Below are 20,460 nucleotides of genomic sequence, written 5' to 3' on the forward strand. Positions count from 1 at the left end.
TGACTTAGCATCGAGGGTGGTAGATATTTTCTCCGGATATGTTCTCTTTTTTCAGTGGGCTAAAATGTGTTCCCATGTATACTTTTCCACACATAATGGACAGATACGGTCTCATTCTTTGGTGACAATTTTATTAACCTTCCATGCTCCCAATGTTAGCTACGCCAAACCCGCTCTACTGTCTTTGCTACAAGAATTTATATACTCACCCCTCCCCCAATTAAGCTAGAGGTCTGGTTGTAAATGTAGTGAGGATTTTTCATAATAACTGTGGGAATTAACAGTTACATTTAACCTAAAAATATTGAAAATAAAATGTAGATTTTAAACAGATGTTTTGTTTTATATATTTTGCTTCAGTTAATGCTCATGTTCCAAATTAATACCAGTGCCAGTTTTTTTCTTTTTTTAATTTTGGCCCTAGTTTCTCAGTGGTCTTGCTACAGTTTTGTTTACATAATGATTTAAGATTTAGCCCATGCACTTTTTTTTCGAAAGTTTTGCAGTAAATTTGAAGAATCTGTCTCAGTTAGAGATGCAAAGGATTTAGAAAGATCTTTCATAGTGATACATTTTAAAGGTACTCAAGTGGTAAATTAAACTAGCAGACTTACTAAAGGCTTTACCAATAACCAAAAATGTATTTAAAAATAGGCTTAAGGACTTTACTAATAGACGGTAGTATATTATACACACTATTTAAAGGGTGTAATTTATATTTTGTTATTATTATTAGTGAGGAAGTGTGTTGTGTCAGTGAAGTGTGAAATGTGTAGTGTCAGTGAAGTCTATTGTGTAAGTGAAGTGTTTTTGTGTCAGTGAAGTTCTGTAGTTCATAGTGGCGATGCAAAGTATTTGAATAGTGAAATGGTTTTGAAATTATAGTGAAATCAGGATAGAATCGGTGCAGTGTGTGAGTTGACAGCGAAATGAGTGTAGTGCCGAAAGGTACTTGTGCAGGTATGAACCTATCACACTCGTGGGTCTTAGTTCGAACTTAGGATTAAGATACAAATTAGATTTACTTTAAATGTTATTTTAAGTGATCGTGCTTCATTTAATTTAGGATGCTCATCATTATTATTATTATTATTATTATTATTATTATTATTATTATTATTAATGTTTTTGTTAGTTGTGTTTATTATTAATTGTCATTATTGAGTGTAATTAGTTAGCACTGCCACCGGGTATATACCCATTTGCAGTGTAAATAAATACATACGTACACATACATAGTTAGGTGATGAGAATTTTATTGCTATGGAGTAGCCTGTCTTCAACATTCGTAATAATAATAATAATAATAATAATAATAATAATAATAATGAATATGCAATTCGAGCTTGCAGATATAAAACCACTTCTCCTTTCATACATGAATTGATAAAACATAGTTTCAGCGGGATTAAATATGCAATAAAACAAAACAACGTGTTTTAAATAAGCTCGCTACCATGACAAGTGATTGTTGAAAATAAAAAAATCCATTTCCTCCGTAAAAAGGCAACTAACGGTTTTCAGTTGTAAATAAAAATGGACAAAGGTATATTTTGTTTCAATTAGCTATTACTTTTTAAAAACTGTTTACTGTTTGATTGTAAATTCCATTCCAGCGCGGCGAATTTTCCCTGCAGTTAGAAGCCAGAGGCAACATGCTCCTGACCTAGTTTATCAGGCTTTAATCATTTTTAGACATGCCGAGATAAAACGCAATGTAGAATTTCATTGTCTCACTCTAAATTTATTTTTTATTGTTAAGATCATGGTTATTTTACTATACGCCCAGTCACAGTTTCATCACTAGCGGCTTTCCACCAAAGTGTTTAGAGTTCGAATTTATTTTGTATTAGAGGAGTTTTGTGGTGGATCAAACGGCTGTAAGCGGTTTCCTTTGATGATTGCTGTGTTTCCTTGTCATTTCCATTCTCTTATTACAATATAAATGAAATATTCTTGTCATAGTAAATAAATACCGTAATTGCGATTCCAGAATTTTATGTACTTGTACCGAGCAAAAAATATAGAAATATCCAAAAATTTTGGAGTAGCACATAGCATCCAAAATATTTTAGCTTTCTGCCTCTATATCACAGTTAGAAAATATCTCGTACCATTGTGGACAGAGTAAATGTTTCAAATCGTACTCCTTTGTCTAAAATCTGTATAATTAGTGGAGTTCTGAGTTTGGTTACTTTGAATACAAGTTAGCTGTAGTCTACATCGAGCAAGTTGCAAATCAACACTTTACGCTTCAATTAACCAAGTAGTCTTCCCACATGTACTAGTACCACAGTTTAGTATATACAGTTGCGAAGCTTGGGATGATTTTTTGCAAATCTCGCGATAGTTGCTAGACGCTTGGAGCGCTATGAGTACTAGGAACAGTAGACTGTGTCACTGCCATCGTGATCTAATACAGGCCGTAAGGCAGACCATGTAATTGGTTTAACCTGATCACGAAGGGCGGCGTTTCAACCATATAAATTAGTTTGAATGCATAAAGAGTAACATATATTTCTCTAAAATGTAGTGTAATTGCATTAATAAAATTTAAAACAATGATTATGAGACACTTCAGACATAAATCACTTGCGAGTTAAGATGAAATATTATTTTTGGTGTGAAAATTACGTTATTCGTATGTGTAATACTTTCCTTTATTTCGATTAAGTATTGCGAAATTCTTGTACATTCATTTATGCACGATTCAATAATTTTCAGTTGCACCGCACGGATATTTAGATATGTTGAAATTATAGGTTATGTTTACTGTCCCATTGCCCCTTTCTGTCTAGTTTTAGTGGACTCCAATGCCCTGCCATTCATATGGAAATATTATAGGTTATGTTTACTATATCTTATATTCCTAAATTCACAATTATACATTATAATTAAGCATAATGTCATGTATGATACTCCGCACATTCAATTTGTATGTATTTTAATACTACAATTGAATATTGAATTATTGCATTTATCTACTACCTAAGAGACGAAGTAACAATCGTACGTACACTAATTTCATAGGAGTGGTATGATAAATTTTCTGTCTTTATTAAGGAAGGTAGATGTGCTATATTAAATCACAATATAAATTCTTTTTTATTAAACCTCAAAATAACTTCCATTCTAAACTTAAAATGTTGATGCGAAAAGATTATGTTAACATGTAAAATTCTCTTCACATTAAAATAACATAGTTTTGTAATTATTTCTTCCATATAGGCTATTATGCAACAAGAAGTAAAGAGAACTTATGGACACATTACACTAAATAAAACTTAGCTATGATATGCAATAAAGTTATAATATAATAATTCACTGAGGTCCATACACTGAAATAGAAAACCCGAACATATATTACGGCCTGGTCTAGATCGAAAAGGCATTGACCGTGCCGTATTTCGCATTGTTGTGAAAAGTTGTGTAAACTGTGAAATGTTCGTTATTGGTTGTAATAACTGTAAATGGCTAAAGCACAATAATTTCAATAATAATATGGGACAAGGAGACGTTTGTAGCACTATAAATTCTAAGAAAAAGAGGTCAGAGTTATCCTTCTTCCGAAAGATCCAGGAAGGTGAGTTTATAAAATATATTATATACTTTATGAAAATAATAGCTTATGTATTTCGTATTTCAATAGTGGAAGGAAGGTGTTAACTTTTCAAAAGAACACGATATCGAAAGTACAATACATTTTATCGTCTGCTAAGGAAAGAGTGTGTGATGAGGCGATAGTAGCGATCCTGGTGGTGAGCAACTATCTATGGATGCATATTTCAACTGTCTATGTTTGCATATTTAGTAAGTATTGAGCTTCGTAACTGTATATACTAAACTGTGCTGGTACTATGAGTCTACATTTCTGTTTATTCTTGTACCTGTGTGTGTAAATCAGTGAACAACAGAAGTAGCACTTGGATTTAATAACAAGAATAAAGAAGCATATATTTAAGGGCAGCTTATATACAATAAAAGATACAATTTTTACTAGGGGTATACGAAACTTAAAAAAAAAAAAACAGGGGCCATCTCCTTTATTGCCACATTTCATCCAGACGAGCAAAGAGGAAACCACTCGAGCTAAGATAAAGATACATTTACTGAAATACCTATATTAAACAATATTAAGTATCTAAGAAATGCGTTCACATCTGTGGAGTAACGGTTAGCGCGTCTGGCCGCGAAACCAGGTGGCCCGGGGTCCCATTCCGGTCGGGTAAATTACCTGCTTGAGGTTTTTCGGGATTTTATCTCAACCCAATATGATCAAATGCTGGGTAATTATCGGTGCTGGACCCCGGACTCATTTTACCGGCATTATCCTTCATTTCAATCAGACGCTAAATAACCTAAGATGTTGATACAGCGTCGTAAAATAACCTACTAAAAATCTAAACAATGTAGACATACGCTGTCAGAGATGTTTTGAAGCTATGTAGGACAATATCTTGAAATGCGTAACAATTGTAAGAACATTAATTTAAAAAGCACATTTGAATTTCTTCTTACAATCGCTTTTGTTAACATTATATATATTAGTCGTAGTAACATAAATGAAATTGAAGTCTTAAAAAATTTAGAACTTAATAAACAATTCAGACGCCACATCCAATTTTTAGTCGCCACGGCTACCTGGCGCCCGGCAAGCATCTACATAATTTAGACATAATTAAAGTTTAGAATTAACAAATGAAAAATATATAAATGTCGCACAAACTTGAAATAAAAAAAATTTTGAGTGCGTGCTTTACGAGTCTCTACAAATGACAATCAATGACTGTAAACATTTTAAGTGTTTGAAATGAACAATTTTTCTTATTTCTGATAAAATACATTTTCTTCCTTTCTAATGACGTGCTTGCTATCAAATTCTTCTATTTGATCACTAATTTCCAACCGTCCAGATTTGTTTTGTTTTAGTATGTTCACTGAACTCAGATTTGAACTAAATAGCGTTGGATATCTTCAAGCTATACTCCATATATACCTACACTGTTGCGGATTACTTGGAGGCTTTAGGTTACCAAACGCAGGACTATATTAATTAGGTATACGAAAAGGAATATTATTTGAAAAATTCTAATTTTTTTTTACTCTATCAACACTGACTATAATTTCCTATTGAAAAAGTCTACAGTACACTTTCAAATAAGTAATTTAATACCTGTGTTAACACTCACTTCGCGTCCTATGCTTAAGTTATCGTGTTTAACAGGAAACGCCCATGTAGTTCAAAAGTCGCTGTCTTAGAATACAACGCGGCCACTCCCTACTGTCCCTTTTCTCCTTTATTAATATTAATAACCAAGCCACCATATTTGATGCTAAAGTACTCAAGTATTCTCTCTACCAATTAGTTACCCGCCGAGGGTTCATTCACCCGAGAAATTGTTCCATTTTCAGTTTTTGTAATTCTCTTTGTGCGCATGCCCCACTTTTAGAGCGATGGAACCAAGTATATTAATATTTATTACGCATTAAAATTTCTATTATTTCCTAGGTGTCGTGAATATTGATTTCATAATGTGATCATAAAAGTGTTTGCTTTGCAAAACATTTAAAAATCTCCTTAGTCTATGCATTTTAGTCCATAGATTATATTCATCACCAGCTTCACCACCACTACCACCACCATCGTCATCGACGTCGTCATCATTATCATGATCGTGAACAAGAAGTTTAAGAGATTTGTCTCGTTTCGTTCCCATTATATAAGACATAAGAACAAACGCTAGAAATTAATATAACCTGTGGAGTAACGGTCAGCGCGTCTGGCTGTGAAACCAGGTGGCCCGGGTTCGAATCCCGGTCGGGGCAAGTTACCTGGTTGAAGTTTTTTCCGAGGTTTTCCCTCAACCCAATACGAGCAAATGCTGGATAACTTTCGGTGCTGGACCCCGGACTCATTTCACCGGCATTATCACCTTCATATCATTCAGACGCTAAATAACCTAGATGTTGATACAGCGTCGTAAAATAACCCAATAAAATTTAAAAAAAAATAAAAAAATAATTATAAAATGGGACCAGATTGTATGTAAGAGAAAGTTGTCCATACGCACACCAATAACCGAACCCAGGTTCACTGGATTTGCGCTAAATATAGAAGTGATGAATGTTATAAAGTGCTTTATATTTTAATGTAAATAAGATATTTTAAATGGGATTCATACAATATTCACGGAATAGAAAATTCACTCGTCAGAATATTGTATTCGGTTTCATAGTTCAAATCTTTCACTTCTGTCGGTCTGGGTAGAGTAGTCGGTATAGCGCTGGCCTTCTATCCTCGAGGTTGCGAGTTCGATCCCGCCCCAGGTCGATAGCATTTAAGTCTGTTTAAATGCGACAGGTTTATGTCAGTAGATTTACTGGCATGTAAAAAAAACTCTACGGGACAAAATTCCGGCACACCGGCGACGCTGATATAACCTCTGTAGTTAAGAGCTCGTTAAATAAACCATAATAATGATTTTTTCTTTAACTTCTGGCAGAGCAACAAATAACAGCTGTTGTTTTTCACAGTTTTCTTATTTTTAAAACGTTAGAGTATTTTAACATAATTTCCAACATAAAAAGAACAAAATTATATGTTGAGATTTAAGCTGATTTTGAATTAAACCTTGCAATTACTTCTGTAGGTTGAACTGAAATTAACTTGCTAAAAACTGTGAGTTTATTACAATCTCAATACAATCTTCTTATCCAGATAGAAGTAGAAAGTTATTTTAAGAGTACTATACCGAAATTAGTAACTTCCATGCTTTTAAACCTAAATTCACAAAACTGGTGTATGTGGTTAATAATAAGACAATGTACAAAATTTCATCCATCTTTGATAAGTGATTTACATTGGTTACCTTAATAAAATAATGTATCGCTTTTTGTAAGAAGTACCTTGTGCTACAATTTACGTTATTTTAATTAGTATTCACTTATATGATTCTTTATATATATTGGAACAAACTTTTATAATTATTAATATTTATTCTTCCATTATAAGTGAGTATCAGTTAAGAATAATATAAATTGTGGCGAAAGGGACGTTTTGTAATAAAACGATTCTACATTTAAATCAAATATTATAAAATGCAAACCATTTATCATAGGCGGATGAAATTTTGTATATACCGGATATACCAGTGATCAAAATTTGGCGAATATAGCTTTATAAGTATGGAAATTATTGATTTCACTATTATGAACCCTTAAAAATATGGAACTCGAAAATTTCAGTACAGTGTTCCCTTAACACTTAGTACACGCCAACTAAATTCTGACATTTGTACTCGGTTGTGGAACAAACTGGCCTCCAAAACAAAAATATGAATTAAAATGTATAAATCTTGATTCTACGTAAACTTGCTAGCTAGTATGGTTGATTACTAGCCATAATGTTCTTGAGTAAGATTTTTCGTGTACATAAACCACAAAATTAACACAGCGCTACTTTCGGACCAAATTGTGACATTAGTAGTTGCATGAGGATCAGTAGAACCTCAGCGTAAATTAGATTTAACACGATAATTAATAATGATAGAATGGAAGTTACCGTGTGATCATATTACAGACAGTTTTAGGAATGTACTGCTAAGCTGGACAATGTAGGCAACTTCGTAAAAATTATACAAACCAAGATATACCACAGGGGATCAACATGACCCCCACGCGACTACAAAAATTTAATATAGTATTTAATTTCTACTTTGTGAACTTTGTATTGGAATTCAGTTAAAGTAATGCAATCTTGTGGAAAAGTATGCAAAACTTATAGCTAATTGGACAATCTGCTATGAAGGTATTACGTTTTCCATTAAAATAGAATAAATAATAAAAACTCTTGCTGTTATTAAGAAACTTAGAATTGGATTCTCAGCTGCAGAATATGAAAGAGAGGGGCGATACAGAATATCTCGGTGTTCAGTATTAAACGCTTACTTTATTCTTATCTATTTTTCAGTGAATTTTAAAGTTTAAAGAAATATAAATGTTTCAATATTAAAACTACACCCAACTTTCTTAGCAGAAATATAAAACGTAACTGTTAATGTCAGTAATGTTAATTTATGTAGCTACTACATTGCATCCAGTTACATTGTTTTTTTAATCTAACTTAACTTATATAAAAATAATCAGTTATTCTGTTTCTTTTCATTTTTGCTTTGTCCCAGAAACGAAATGCAAACAAGGAATTTTATACACTACTGAAACGTGAACAAAAATATAGAAAAAAAGTAAATAAAATATAAATCACAGAAAAGAGATTTCTATAAACATTAGAAGACGACAGAAGGAAAAATAGTCATAAATGAAGTTACGAATTTTTCAACTTTAAATATTTAGGTTGTGAAATCGGCAACACAAGGGAACTACACCTACAAAGAAATTGTCAAATATGCGGTACAATTATAAGGATCCTTTTAAATAAAACACGAAAAGATACGATTTTAAAATTTTATAAAGTCTTAGCAGTTCTAACTCTTCTTTATGGCTCGGAATGCTGGGTTCTTAAAAAAATATAAAAATAATATTTGTATTTATTTATTTAGCTAGAAAAGTGAATACAAAGTAAATTTCTGTTGACTATATTCACGTTTTTATTGAATATCACTGGCTTCTGTTTCATTGTCAATTTATATTAAATGTGTTTTTTTTTGTTTCTAGCAATGCCTACTACCCTAAGAGCCAGGCTCGTGTACGGTGTGGTCTTGGCCAATAATATAACATAAAATTTACAAAGACAGTTTACTAAATATAGTAATTAACTTAAATGAAAAGATAAATAACACACAAGAGCAAAAAAAAAAAGAAGAAGAAAGAGAAAAGATGCAAAAAAAAACACATTTAATATAAATTGACAATGAAACAGAAGCCAGTGATATTCAATAAAAACGTGAATATAGTCAACAGAAATAAAAGGTGAAAAATACACACATTTGCTAATATTATATATCATAATTTTATAAATTTATTTTTTAAAAGTTTCAATTTTAAAATATTTCAAATTTGGAAAATGAACAACCAGTTCTGATGATGGCCAATAGCAGGCCGAAACATGTTAACAAGGTAACATAAAATTTAACACGTGAAAGACACATAATAAGTTTTCGAAAGTGATATAGTGTTAAAAGTTGCGTAATTAAGATGTATATATTTGGAAAATGGTTTGTAATTTTATTACTGTATAAAGTCTTGGGCCGAAACTAGCACTATGTTTAAGAGCTGCACTTGTATGACATTTAGGCTCAATTAATGGGAAAGTAGACTTTTGTCTTCGACTACGATATTCATGTCGATTAGATTTAAGTTTTATTTGTTTTCTGTGGTAGTAAGTTAGTAAACTATATTTATAATTTTTTTCAATAGTTCATACTTTAAAATCTGTAGAAATTATATGTGTTGGGTAATCCATATTTTTGGTTAGACAAATTTTTATTAATCTTCTGTGTAATAAAATAAAATGTGTATAAATTAGAAGTATCAGAAATGAGATTCTTGAGGACGCTTGCTGATATTCAAGGTCAGATATTCAATATAATGAGGCAATATTAGAAGAATCGAACATATTTAATTCAAATAATAAAATAAAAGGATATCAAGAAAATTATTATGATCATATGTCACGGATGCCAGATTCCCGCATTCCCAAAAAGATGTTACAATATGAGCCTAAAGGGAGGTGAGAGAGAGAAAGACCTATGAAGAGATGGATGGACCAGTTTCTTTGAGAAGGCGGTACACGTCGAAAATCCTAATCCATGAATTTGATGATGATAATGATGATGATGAAGTTATTAGAATAGATTTTAAATTTAAGAAACAGTAATTGAAAAATGAATAGCTCACAATAAAAATGACAGACGAGAGATTCCGTTAAGAAAAATTGTAATATATACAGGAACGATTGTTGAAAAACATCCAAGAGGAAAGTAATCGACGCTCCAGAAATAATTACTTTGATACTGTGGAAGTTTTAATTTAAATTGTACAGTTTAAGCTTGTAAAAAACTGAGGGCAGATGAAGTCTTTTATTAAAATTATAAATATTTTGAATAGCACTGCATTCTTGGTTTTTAAAATGAAATACTATCAGGGAAAGATTGTTCTTAAAAGTTAAGTTCGATATTTCTAAATTTTGCAATTTTTTTTTACATGGTGTCATTTTATATACACCTGTCATTATTCTTAAGGTTATATTTTGTAAAAAAAAAAAAAAAAGAAGTTTATCTTCAGATAAGTTACCTCGAAATGTTAATCCACATTTCATTATAGAATAAAAGTATGCAAATGCAAAGTATGCCATTTTTAGGACATTTATATCGCAATAGGAGTTATGGATCTTAATGTATGAGAGGCAGAGTTCAATTCAGGAATAAAATATACTAGCTATATTTTTGTTGTTCAGTTCAAGTGACTGCCCAATAATTACAAACATAGAAACTTCGTTATAAATATTCTTTGAGATCAGTTCAATTTAATCTAATAAGTAGGAAATCAGAGCATCAAATTCTGTTACACTTGTTTTATCAAAATTAAGTGCTACTTTATTTGTACTAAACCAATCATTCACTTGACTTAACACTGTATTAGAAGTATTTGTAAAATAATCATATTCTCGTTCAATATACGACGTTAAGGTATATGGATCATATGAGGAAACAAAGAAGAAGGTATAAAATGGGAAAGACTGGAGAAAACTGGGTTTGAAGTGAAATACCTGCCCTTGGGCAGAACACTAAATGAATGAATGAATAATGAATTCTCGTTCACTTGAGATAATCACACTTCTATTATCTGCATATAAGATTATCTGAGATAAACTGTGTGTGATTTATTTTCGCCATTAATATTAATTTCAAATTTAAGTTACAAAAGATTCAGCGCTTCATCACAAAACTAAGTTATGTTTGAACATTCATGGTAATACTGCTATGTAAAAAATATTATTATAGATTCTTTGAACATTTTGAATTATCACCTTTATTTTAAATCCTAATATTTTAATTTGATATACATTTTAATTGTTATATATATTTATGTTTCACTGTTATAATAATATGTAGTGTATCTGATTCATTTTTTATGGGCACGATTTAAAATGTTCAGTTTTAATCAGAAGTTTGTTATCTCTTTTTTCATAAGTTATACACCACTTACTGTTCTTCAAAATTCAGAAATTTATGTTTTCTAGAATTCAGTCTGCCAATGTTATTGGTCTGATGTTTAAATTTTAAACACTGTGTAAAATAAAATGAATTTCTACGTCGATAACTTTTACTTCTTCAGAAGAAATATTGAATGCTATCTGAGATGATCATACTTACAAATACGACCAGTTCAGTTACTATAACACAGAGACACTATCTAATGCTTTAAATGTTAAGTGTTAATTAATTTATGTTAGGGTAAATGTTGGTAATATTGTGAGATGGGTAATATTGTGATAGTTATTTTTGAGAATTTATTACAATTTTATTGAGTGAGGGGAAGATCGGTTTTTTGTGTCAACGTATTAAGGGAATGTTCATGGACAAGTTTCTGCAAAAAACCGGTCCTTCTATAGCTCAGTAAAATTGTAATAAATTCTCAAAAATAACTTTCGCAATATTACTCGTATCACAATATTACCAACCTTTACCCTATATATTTTTTAATACTATGAAGAAATTATTCTAGTCTTATAGGTACAACACAAATGTAATTGTATTTTCGTAACGAGTATAAACTATAAGTTTATTTCTTTCATATTTTTACGATCAGTTTCAAGTTAGAGACTGTACTGATGATCACTGAAAAAATAAGTAATAATTTTGTTGTATTGCAGAAAGGGCTTCTTTATTAATCAATAATTTTAAGTATTTCTATACTGTAACATTTCAAAGATAATTGGGATCTTTAGTGCGAGGAATTCATAAGGACAATTTTACGTTAATATAAGTAATTATTAAAATTACTAACTATAAACTTATGTGATAATGGTAATGACTCAGTCCAGTTACAAATGCAACAGTTTGCAGTTCGATGACTGATAAGGAATAAAGGTTTATCTTCGTGCATACCGGCTGGATATGTGTTCCTTTTCATTTACTGTATTTCTTACAAGATTATTGACATATGAGTTAAAGGCATCAATTTTTAAAGTGCATAATGATAAACTTACAACTTAAAACAATGTAACAAACCACGTTTTCAATAAGTTATTTTAAAGTTACTTCTCTACCACAGTTAACTCTCGCTTTATAACTGCAATTACTTTGTTTAGATTTAAATATTGTACCTAGAAACTAAAACATCTAAATATCTATTAAAACAAAAGATGGAGTAACGGTTCGGTAGCCATGCTGTGGCTGATATCTTCTGAACTAGGGTTCGTCTTGCGGTAGGTTCGGCAGTCATCTGTCAGACATGAGTGTTGTGCACTTGACCTAAGAACAGATAATGCTGAGCTTGACTTGCTACATACAGTAGGTCAACGCACTCTGTTACTTACTGTGATACACATTTACAGAAACTCAGTAGCAATTGACACAAAGATCTAGACTTTCTAAATTTTTGGAAAATGATTCCAACATTTTGTATTGCTCAATATCGCGTGTAGTGTACACAGATTTCCTTTTCAATTGTGTAATTTTTCTTGAAATAAAAGTAAATATAGTCGTCTTTTTTCTCTTAACAATGTTTCTCTTGTGTATATAACTATCAGTAGTTTTTTACTAAGGCTGTGGACATTGAATGTGCTATATGGATATGAAAGGAAACTAAAGTAACTCAAGTAGATTAAGATGTATATTTTAATGATCTCTTTGACAGTTAAACATGCATAAATGCATTTATTTTGTTAGTATTTTAAGCAATTTTGCAAATTTATTTAATATATCATAATTTTTTTATGCTTTTAGTAAGAATATTACACCATCTTTTGTCTCAGTATAAGTTATCTTTGTTTAAATTTAATTTCAATATTGATACAAATTAGATATCCAGAATGTTTGTAAATTCACAAATGAAAGAAAAGTTAATTTACAAGTAATATATAGGGTAAAAGTTGGTAATATTGTGATGTGACTAATGTTGTGACAGTTGTTTTTGAGAATTTATTACAATTTTACTGAGCAAGAGGAAGATTGGTTTTTTGTGTCAACGTATTAAGGGAATGTTGGTAGACAAGTTTCTGCACAAAACCGGTCCTTCTCTCGCACAGTATAATCGTAACAAATTCTCAAGAAGAACTATCGATTTTAATACCTTCTGCTATTATCTTCGGTCCAAAATATTCTTTTATTAAAAATAAAAATCTAAAATATTTATCTTGAAAGATTTGCACTATCGAACAGTACTATATTTATAGCTGAATGTCTTCAAAAGATTTAATTTAAGCCAAATAATATGAGTGGAAAAATATTTATAGCTTAATATTCTACCTTGAAAAAAAAAATCTCTTATTAATCCAACACTACCAGAGATTCAGGCATAGTCCTTTATTATAGTTGAAAGCCTGAGTAGTTTATACAAAGTCAAAAAAGAGATGAGAAAAATAATTGTGGAAGTGATACAATAAATACCGGTGGAATCAGTATTAGATAAAATAACGTCAAAAGACAGAAGATGGAGTGAACATGTAAAAAGGATGCCAGAAAATACACTACGGCAGCAGCTATGAGATGCGCTCCAAATGGAAACGGGATTTAGATAGACCGAGGAAGAAACGAAAAATAGAACAGTTTAATAGCCTCAATCTTGAAGATAATAAGATGAACTGAGTAGCCTAGTCTATATAAATTTGTGTAATAATTTTTAAAGAAAAGTGAGTTATAATAAAAAATTTATATCGTGTGTTTTCTGGGTAATAAGATATAGGAATTTAACATTGCTATAATATTAACATATATATAAAAAAACAATGAAGAAATAACTTAATCAGTGGACCATGTTTAGAAATTAGCCACTTTGACAACTAGTAAAACAATAGAACATCATTTACAGTTACAAAATTAAAGCTTGATATTCTCTTGTTTTACAAATTGTCAAAGCCTGCTAATTTCTAAACATGGCCCACTGATTCATTGGTTTTATACATAGGCTTCTTATGTAAATGTCAAATTTCTATGTCCTATATTCAGAAAAACACACGATATGTTGAATTTATAGTATTGAAAGTTTCTGACATAAAAATGCAATTATTATTGTTATTCCTATAGCTCTTATAGACAGTTGGTCCATCCTATCGTGCTGTAGTAAAGAATTAAATATTTTTAATTTATAATCTTTTTCATTTTGTGAAAATATAGTTCACAGCTATGTTTAATCGCAAATTATTATTATTATTATTATTATTAAACATAAGTTACTTTTATTTTACTATGTTATATTTTGAATTTTGAAATTTAAAATTAAATATCAATATGAAAATTGATTGTTAATATGAAAATTAATTGTAATATTAAATTAAATTTTAAAATGTTATAGCATTGTCAAAATGCAACAGGTCTCACCTGGTACTTCGCTGAGCTTGGCGCTAGCCAGGTAGCACAGTGCCACCCCCAAGAAGGTCACCAATTGCCACTTCATGTTGGTTGCCCCACCACACATTATCGATCCCCTTTCAGAATTCACGTATTTATTAATGATCGAGCCCCCTCAATAGTGTCGTGCGAATAGGCATCCCCACCGCAAACTTTCCCCCACCTATATCTCGGGACTGTGTGCAGATTCCACGGGATGCTCTAACAATTGATTGGCCTACTGTTGCGCACGACACTGATAGCGCCTCATTCAAGCTGGAGCGCTCCGTCCTGTTCACACTAGCGCGATATTGTGTCTCATCTCATAACAGAGTGCGAATGCTTTCTAGTAGGTTACTATCTCTAGTACAACGTGTTATCGTGTAAGCTATGTTGACTATTAAAAACTAAATAAATAAGAAATTAATTATTTCACTTCCAAATTTTTGTATTATGTATGTGTCCATGTGGGTTTCTGTGAATAGACAATGTCTTTAAAAAAAACTCTACACGAAGAAGACAGGAGAGATTAGATCTGAGAAGTTTGGGGACCAAGCCAAGAGATAGCTGCTTCTCGTACTGGGTTTCGCCTGAGACCTTCTGCATGTTTCTTTTATTTATTTATTTATTTATTTATTTATTTATTTATTTATTTATTTATTTATTTATTTATTTATTTATTTATTTATTTTTTAACATAGAACTTGTTTCTACAAATGTTCGATACCACAACATTATGGAATCGTATTTAGGTGCATTACGTATACCATAGTCACGTCGAAATTCCCTTTGAACTCTTTTAACACTCTCAAATAGCATACAAAAGAATAGATTGTGGCCGCTGTTGATTTGTGGTATGCATTTTAATCATCTACGATTTTCATTTGTCCTTTCAGATTATACATTGTTGATTATATATACGAAAACTCCCGTTTTTTAATCATAATATAACTAGCAAGAAATTTTTCCTACTATCATATTAGCTTTATAATAATAAGTTAATATTATCCATAACCAAACTGGTCAGACTGTACAATCTCCACGCAACCGATCCCATCACGGAGTGCAGAAAAAGCCAAACTGGGCTAAAGTGCTTAGGGATGCTTCATGTTCCGCCCGATAAGCAAATCTGTACCTGTATGGTGACTATATTAGTCCATGGAGAATATATTTTTCCGATAATAACAATATAAATGGTAATATTTACGAGCTCATAAATTATTATGTAATGTATGGTAATATTCTTTCTGAAAAGCAATTATATATTATGACGCAGAAAGCCCCAGATTGCTTCTGTCTACTGTAAGCACGTATATAATTGTGTTATGTGGAATTCCTCGCTCTGATGCTGGTTTCCATGACAATTTGAATCTCACTTCTGGATTGCATTAGTTTCCGTTCCCCAAGGTGAAACAACTAACGTTTGTAACAGTCCTCTTTCGTAGCAGTATCTGTCACAAGGATGAACACGTCAACTATGGTGCTCGTATTAATAATTTATAAGATATATTAAAAGTAATTAATGACATAACAAGAAACAGCATTAGATTCCAATCATGTGAGAAAAGAGGCATATAGAGATGAAGAAGCAGAAGGATTGAAGAAAATGAAGAGATAAAATGTGGTGAAGATGGTGATGACATTGATTGCGATAAGGAAGAGGGCGGATTGTAGAAGTATTGCATTTCAAAGTAGTTGAAGTATTGAAAATTGTTTCATTCCGAAATTCATATCGATGTAATCTTTATTATCTTTATACTTTGAAATTTATTCTGTGGCCTTTAAGATCAGAATCGCGTATAGATCATGTGTGCAACAGTAATTAATAGTTACGTATAATGTGGGCCATTTTAAGAATATACGAATGTCACACTCTTAGATATTGTCATAATGGAAATACATATGTTCTCATAATATGTTCAATTGAATTGCATGATAATAATAATAATAATAATAATAATAATAATAATAATAATAATAATAATAATACAATCAGCCACCGGCGTAGTTCAGTCCGATAAGGCACTTATCTGCAGATCCGGAGTTGCTCTCGGGTGTGGGTTCGATTCCCTCTTGGGCTGATTACTTAGTTAGGTTTTTCCGAGATTTTCTCCTCTCGCCAAATAACATCTCGCTATCACCAATTCCAATGATTATTGCGATGTACCGAAGTACATATGATATTTCCGTGCAGGAATTCTGCTTTATCATATGATGATAAAAAATAAAAATAATTAAATAAATAAATAAATAAATAAATAAATAAAATGAAGGCGGGTTGAGCGGAAAAAATTTTTCTCTGGCACTGGGATTCGAACCCGAGTTTTCAGCTTTACGTGCTGATGGTCTATCCACTAAGCCACACAGGATTCCAATTCCGATGCCGGATTGAATCCTCTCAGTTTAAGCTCCCTCTCTTAGTTTCACTTTAATGGCCAACCCTCATGCACTGTGTCACAGATGTGTGAGAGGATTTAATCCGACGTCGGAATTGGAATCCGATGTGGCTTAGTGGATAGAGCGTCAGCACGTAGAGCTGAAAACTCGAGTTCGAATCCCGGTGCCGGAGAGAATTTTTCTCCGCTCCACCGATCCTTTATCATATGAAAACGCAGAATTCCTGCATGGAAATATCATATGTACTTCGGTACATCGCTATAATGTGATATGCGTATATAATCACTTAGTGATTTAAGACGGCGCTCATTTCGTCGGATCCCATCCACTTAGTCACTCGTAATGAGTGCACCTCTGTACATTAGTATGTTGGACATTGTGCTACGATCACACATCTGTGATACAGTGCATGAGGGTTGGCCACTAGAGGGGAAACTAAGAGGTGGAGCTTAAATTGAGAGGATTCAATCCGGCACCAGAAATGGAATCCGGTGTGGCTTAGTGGATAGAGTGTTAGCACGTAGAGCTGAAAACCCGTGTTCGAATCCCGGTGCCTGCCGGAGATAATTTTTCTCCGCTCCACCGATCCTTCAATCCCAACGATGTTAAATAATCTAATAGTTGATACAGCGTCGTTAAATAGCCAAGTAACAAATACAGTCAATTAAATAACTCATTGAGCTATCGGTTGGGGCTTATTATTAGATGGATAGAAAATGAAATCATTTTTTCTTAAATTTGGATAATGATTTTTTATTCGGGAGAGGGAGCTCATTATGAACCGGTGTTGCGACTATTGTTGATCTGTTGTGCTAGCTGTGTCAGGTACCTCCAGTAGTCTGTTTCCACAGGCACTTGCCTTCCCTGTTGAATAAGGCCCAAAGGTAATAAGAACCAACTTCCTTCCCGGTCATATTTTAATTGAAAATGTAAACAGCACTCTTCCTTCCTGTTCTAAAGTTCAGTTCTCTTCCAGCCAGTTTCAATAAACACGTTCCAATATTAAGCATGTAAGATCAAATTAGCATTCGGAAATATTGCTCGTATTGTACTGTGTATAGCAATATTTCAAATTCAGCAACAGTTTTGAGATGGGCAGAATATAGGTCTTTCAGATATATTAGTTCAATTTTGTGACTGCTTATCATCATGACCATGATCATCATTATCAACCTCATGGATTAGGCCATGTCAGCCTGTTCCGGCGATGTCTCAGCGGGTGTCCATCTCTTCCAGGGTCTTCAACCTCACGTTTTACTCTAGGACTAAAATGCAGGGCTAACTTGGGCTATGTGCTGTCATCAATTTATGTTTATAATCGTAGATTTCATCCTTCATACTTCGTATCTCCAAATCTTCTCTTATTTTAAAGTTCCGTATTCAGTTCATGATATTACAGAACGATTATTTAGTCCTGACAGCTCAGCAACGCGAAAGAGGGAAAGTAATAGGAGGAGTGGGGAGAGTTCCCGAGTAGAGATAAGGGCGAGCGGTCAGTAAAGGAATGCAGTAGAGATTAATTGTACTGGAAACATACCGCTCAACCACACGCATGACATCCGATCGCTCCGAAGGCAAGCGAGTGTATAACCCAAACACCCCTTGGCGTAACTAAATGGACTCGCCTAACCTAGGCGCAGCTCGTCGGCGACTGTCAGGACTAAATAATCTTACTGTACTTCTGTTCACATTTCTTAGGAATTTAAATTCAGCAGCCTGCACTCTTCTTTTATTATCTGCACCCATCATCCATAAAAAAGTGTTAATATCGTTGATATTTTATAAAGTTTTAATTTCGTTTATTTTCTTGTGACTGCTTTTGTGACAATTTTATACCTGAAATTACAATATTTATACCAGTTTATATCGCTGAAAAACTGCACTTCCGGGAAACAATTCATGCGAAACTTTTCATACAAAGTTCAAGTCATGCCTTTATATATACATAGTAAAAAAATATGGTTTGTTTAACGACACTCGCAACTGCCGACTTATATCAGCGTCGCCGGTGTGCCGGAATTTTGTCCTGCAGGAGTTCTTTTTCATGCACTAAATCTAGTGACATGAGCCTGTCGCATTTAAGCACTCTTAAATGCTACCGACCTGGGGCGGGATCGAACCCTCTACCTCGGGCACAGAAGGCTAGCGCTATACCAACTGCGCCACTCAAGACGACTATAGACATAGACCATCCAAGTCTCATAAATTAGAGGACTGCGACAGTCATACAGAGTAAAGGAGACAGAGCCACGTCGAAAAGTTTCACTAACAACAATAGATGGTAACAGAAGAGCCGGACGTCCTGACATCTGGTAGCTGGATAGTATTGAACAAGATCTGAAGATACTGGGAGTAAGGGGGTCGAAAGGGAGGCGGAAGATAAGAATGAATGGAAGCGCATTGCAGGGACGGATAAGGTCTGCAATAGTCTGTAGTACCAACAATGAAAGAAAGATGTAGCCCATCGATATATTTTATATTTGTATAAAATTATTAAGCAAGATTCAGATAGACACAAAAATAAAGTTTGCTATGAAACAATTCGCAAAGGTTAAGTCGTCTAATAGTAAGAAGGGAAATAAAATTCAGTTCCTTGTCAGTGGTTTAGATTAACGTGAACTAGCTATCTGAGAACATGTCTTTGTAGTGGCTTATTGCAATACATAAACTTATTTATTTAAAGCTAAACATCGCACTACAAGTGTAAAGATTTTCAACGTTATATTATTATCGTTAACAATAACATTATAAGTTAACGAACGCAAGTTAATGATGTCTTATAAGTAATAGAAACACAATTTTAACCACATCATAAGTGCAAGTTAATACAAGTAAAATTAATTTAAACGTAGACCGCAGTTTGTAAGTAGGACGGGAAGTTATAATATCATTTAACCGAGGTAATAGGGCTACAGTTTAGGCCTAAAGTTAAAAACCTTACGGGACTGGCGCATGACTTCCCCTGATTTTTATTTCATATAGAACTTTTACAGGACAATGTTTTTTCTATGTATAGGCCTATACCACTCGAGGAAAATTGTTAATAGAAGTTAAACATTGTCCCTTACGGGACTTGCTTCTATGCCACCCGCAATGCATTCGTCACTTAAAGAACTTCATTTGTTCATTCATGACCCAGGTTATAGGCTATTTCTATTACGGCAAAGATTAAATGGAATGCATAACCTATTATAAGCCTACTTATTGGACTATGTCGACTAAGCCATTCCCCTTTCATTTTTATATTTTAGAAGGTTACATGCATCGTAGCATTTTCTGATGTCGTTTATTTATATAAACAATTCCAATAACTATGATGTTACTTACATATGTCTTTTAAGGAACCCGGAGGTTCAATGTCGCCGTCACATAAGCCTGCCATCTGTCCATATTCTGATATATAACACCTACTTGGCTAGTTTCAGCTTTTTCTCAGCCATTCTTATGATATTCTAACCTATGATCAGTTTCTTCTAAAATTTTGAGTATCACAATCTAAGTGACGCGGTATCTTTCGTGAAAGTTTGTCATATTCAAATTTTCAAAATGGTCG

General features: G+C 32.7%; 2 protein-coding genes across 2 annotated transcripts in view; one reads left to right on the plus strand and one right to left on the minus strand.

Moving 5' to 3' along the window:
* Positions 1 to 14,642, minus strand: part of LOC138716511 (hemocyanin A chain-like) — a 53,548-nt gene extending 38,906 nt beyond the window's left edge. The window contains exon 1 of the mRNA XM_069849656.1: positions 14,502 to 14,642. Within this exon, the coding sequence (XP_069705757.1) occupies positions 14,502 to 14,598 (97 nt within the window). The 5' untranslated portion in view covers positions 14,599 to 14,642. The remainder of the gene's footprint in view (positions 1 to 14,501) is intronic.
* Positions 1 to 20,460, plus strand: part of LOC138716507 (hemocyanin-like) — a 168,594-nt gene that overhangs the window by 62,218 nt on the left and 85,916 nt on the right. The gene's annotated exons all lie outside the window — the stretch shown is intronic.

This window comes from Periplaneta americana, chromosome 16 (genome assembly GCF_040183065.1).
Source record: "Periplaneta americana isolate PAMFEO1 chromosome 16, P.americana_PAMFEO1_priV1, whole genome shotgun sequence".
In the NCBI taxonomy this organism is placed as follows: domain Eukaryota; kingdom Metazoa; phylum Arthropoda; class Insecta; order Blattodea; family Blattidae; genus Periplaneta; species Periplaneta americana.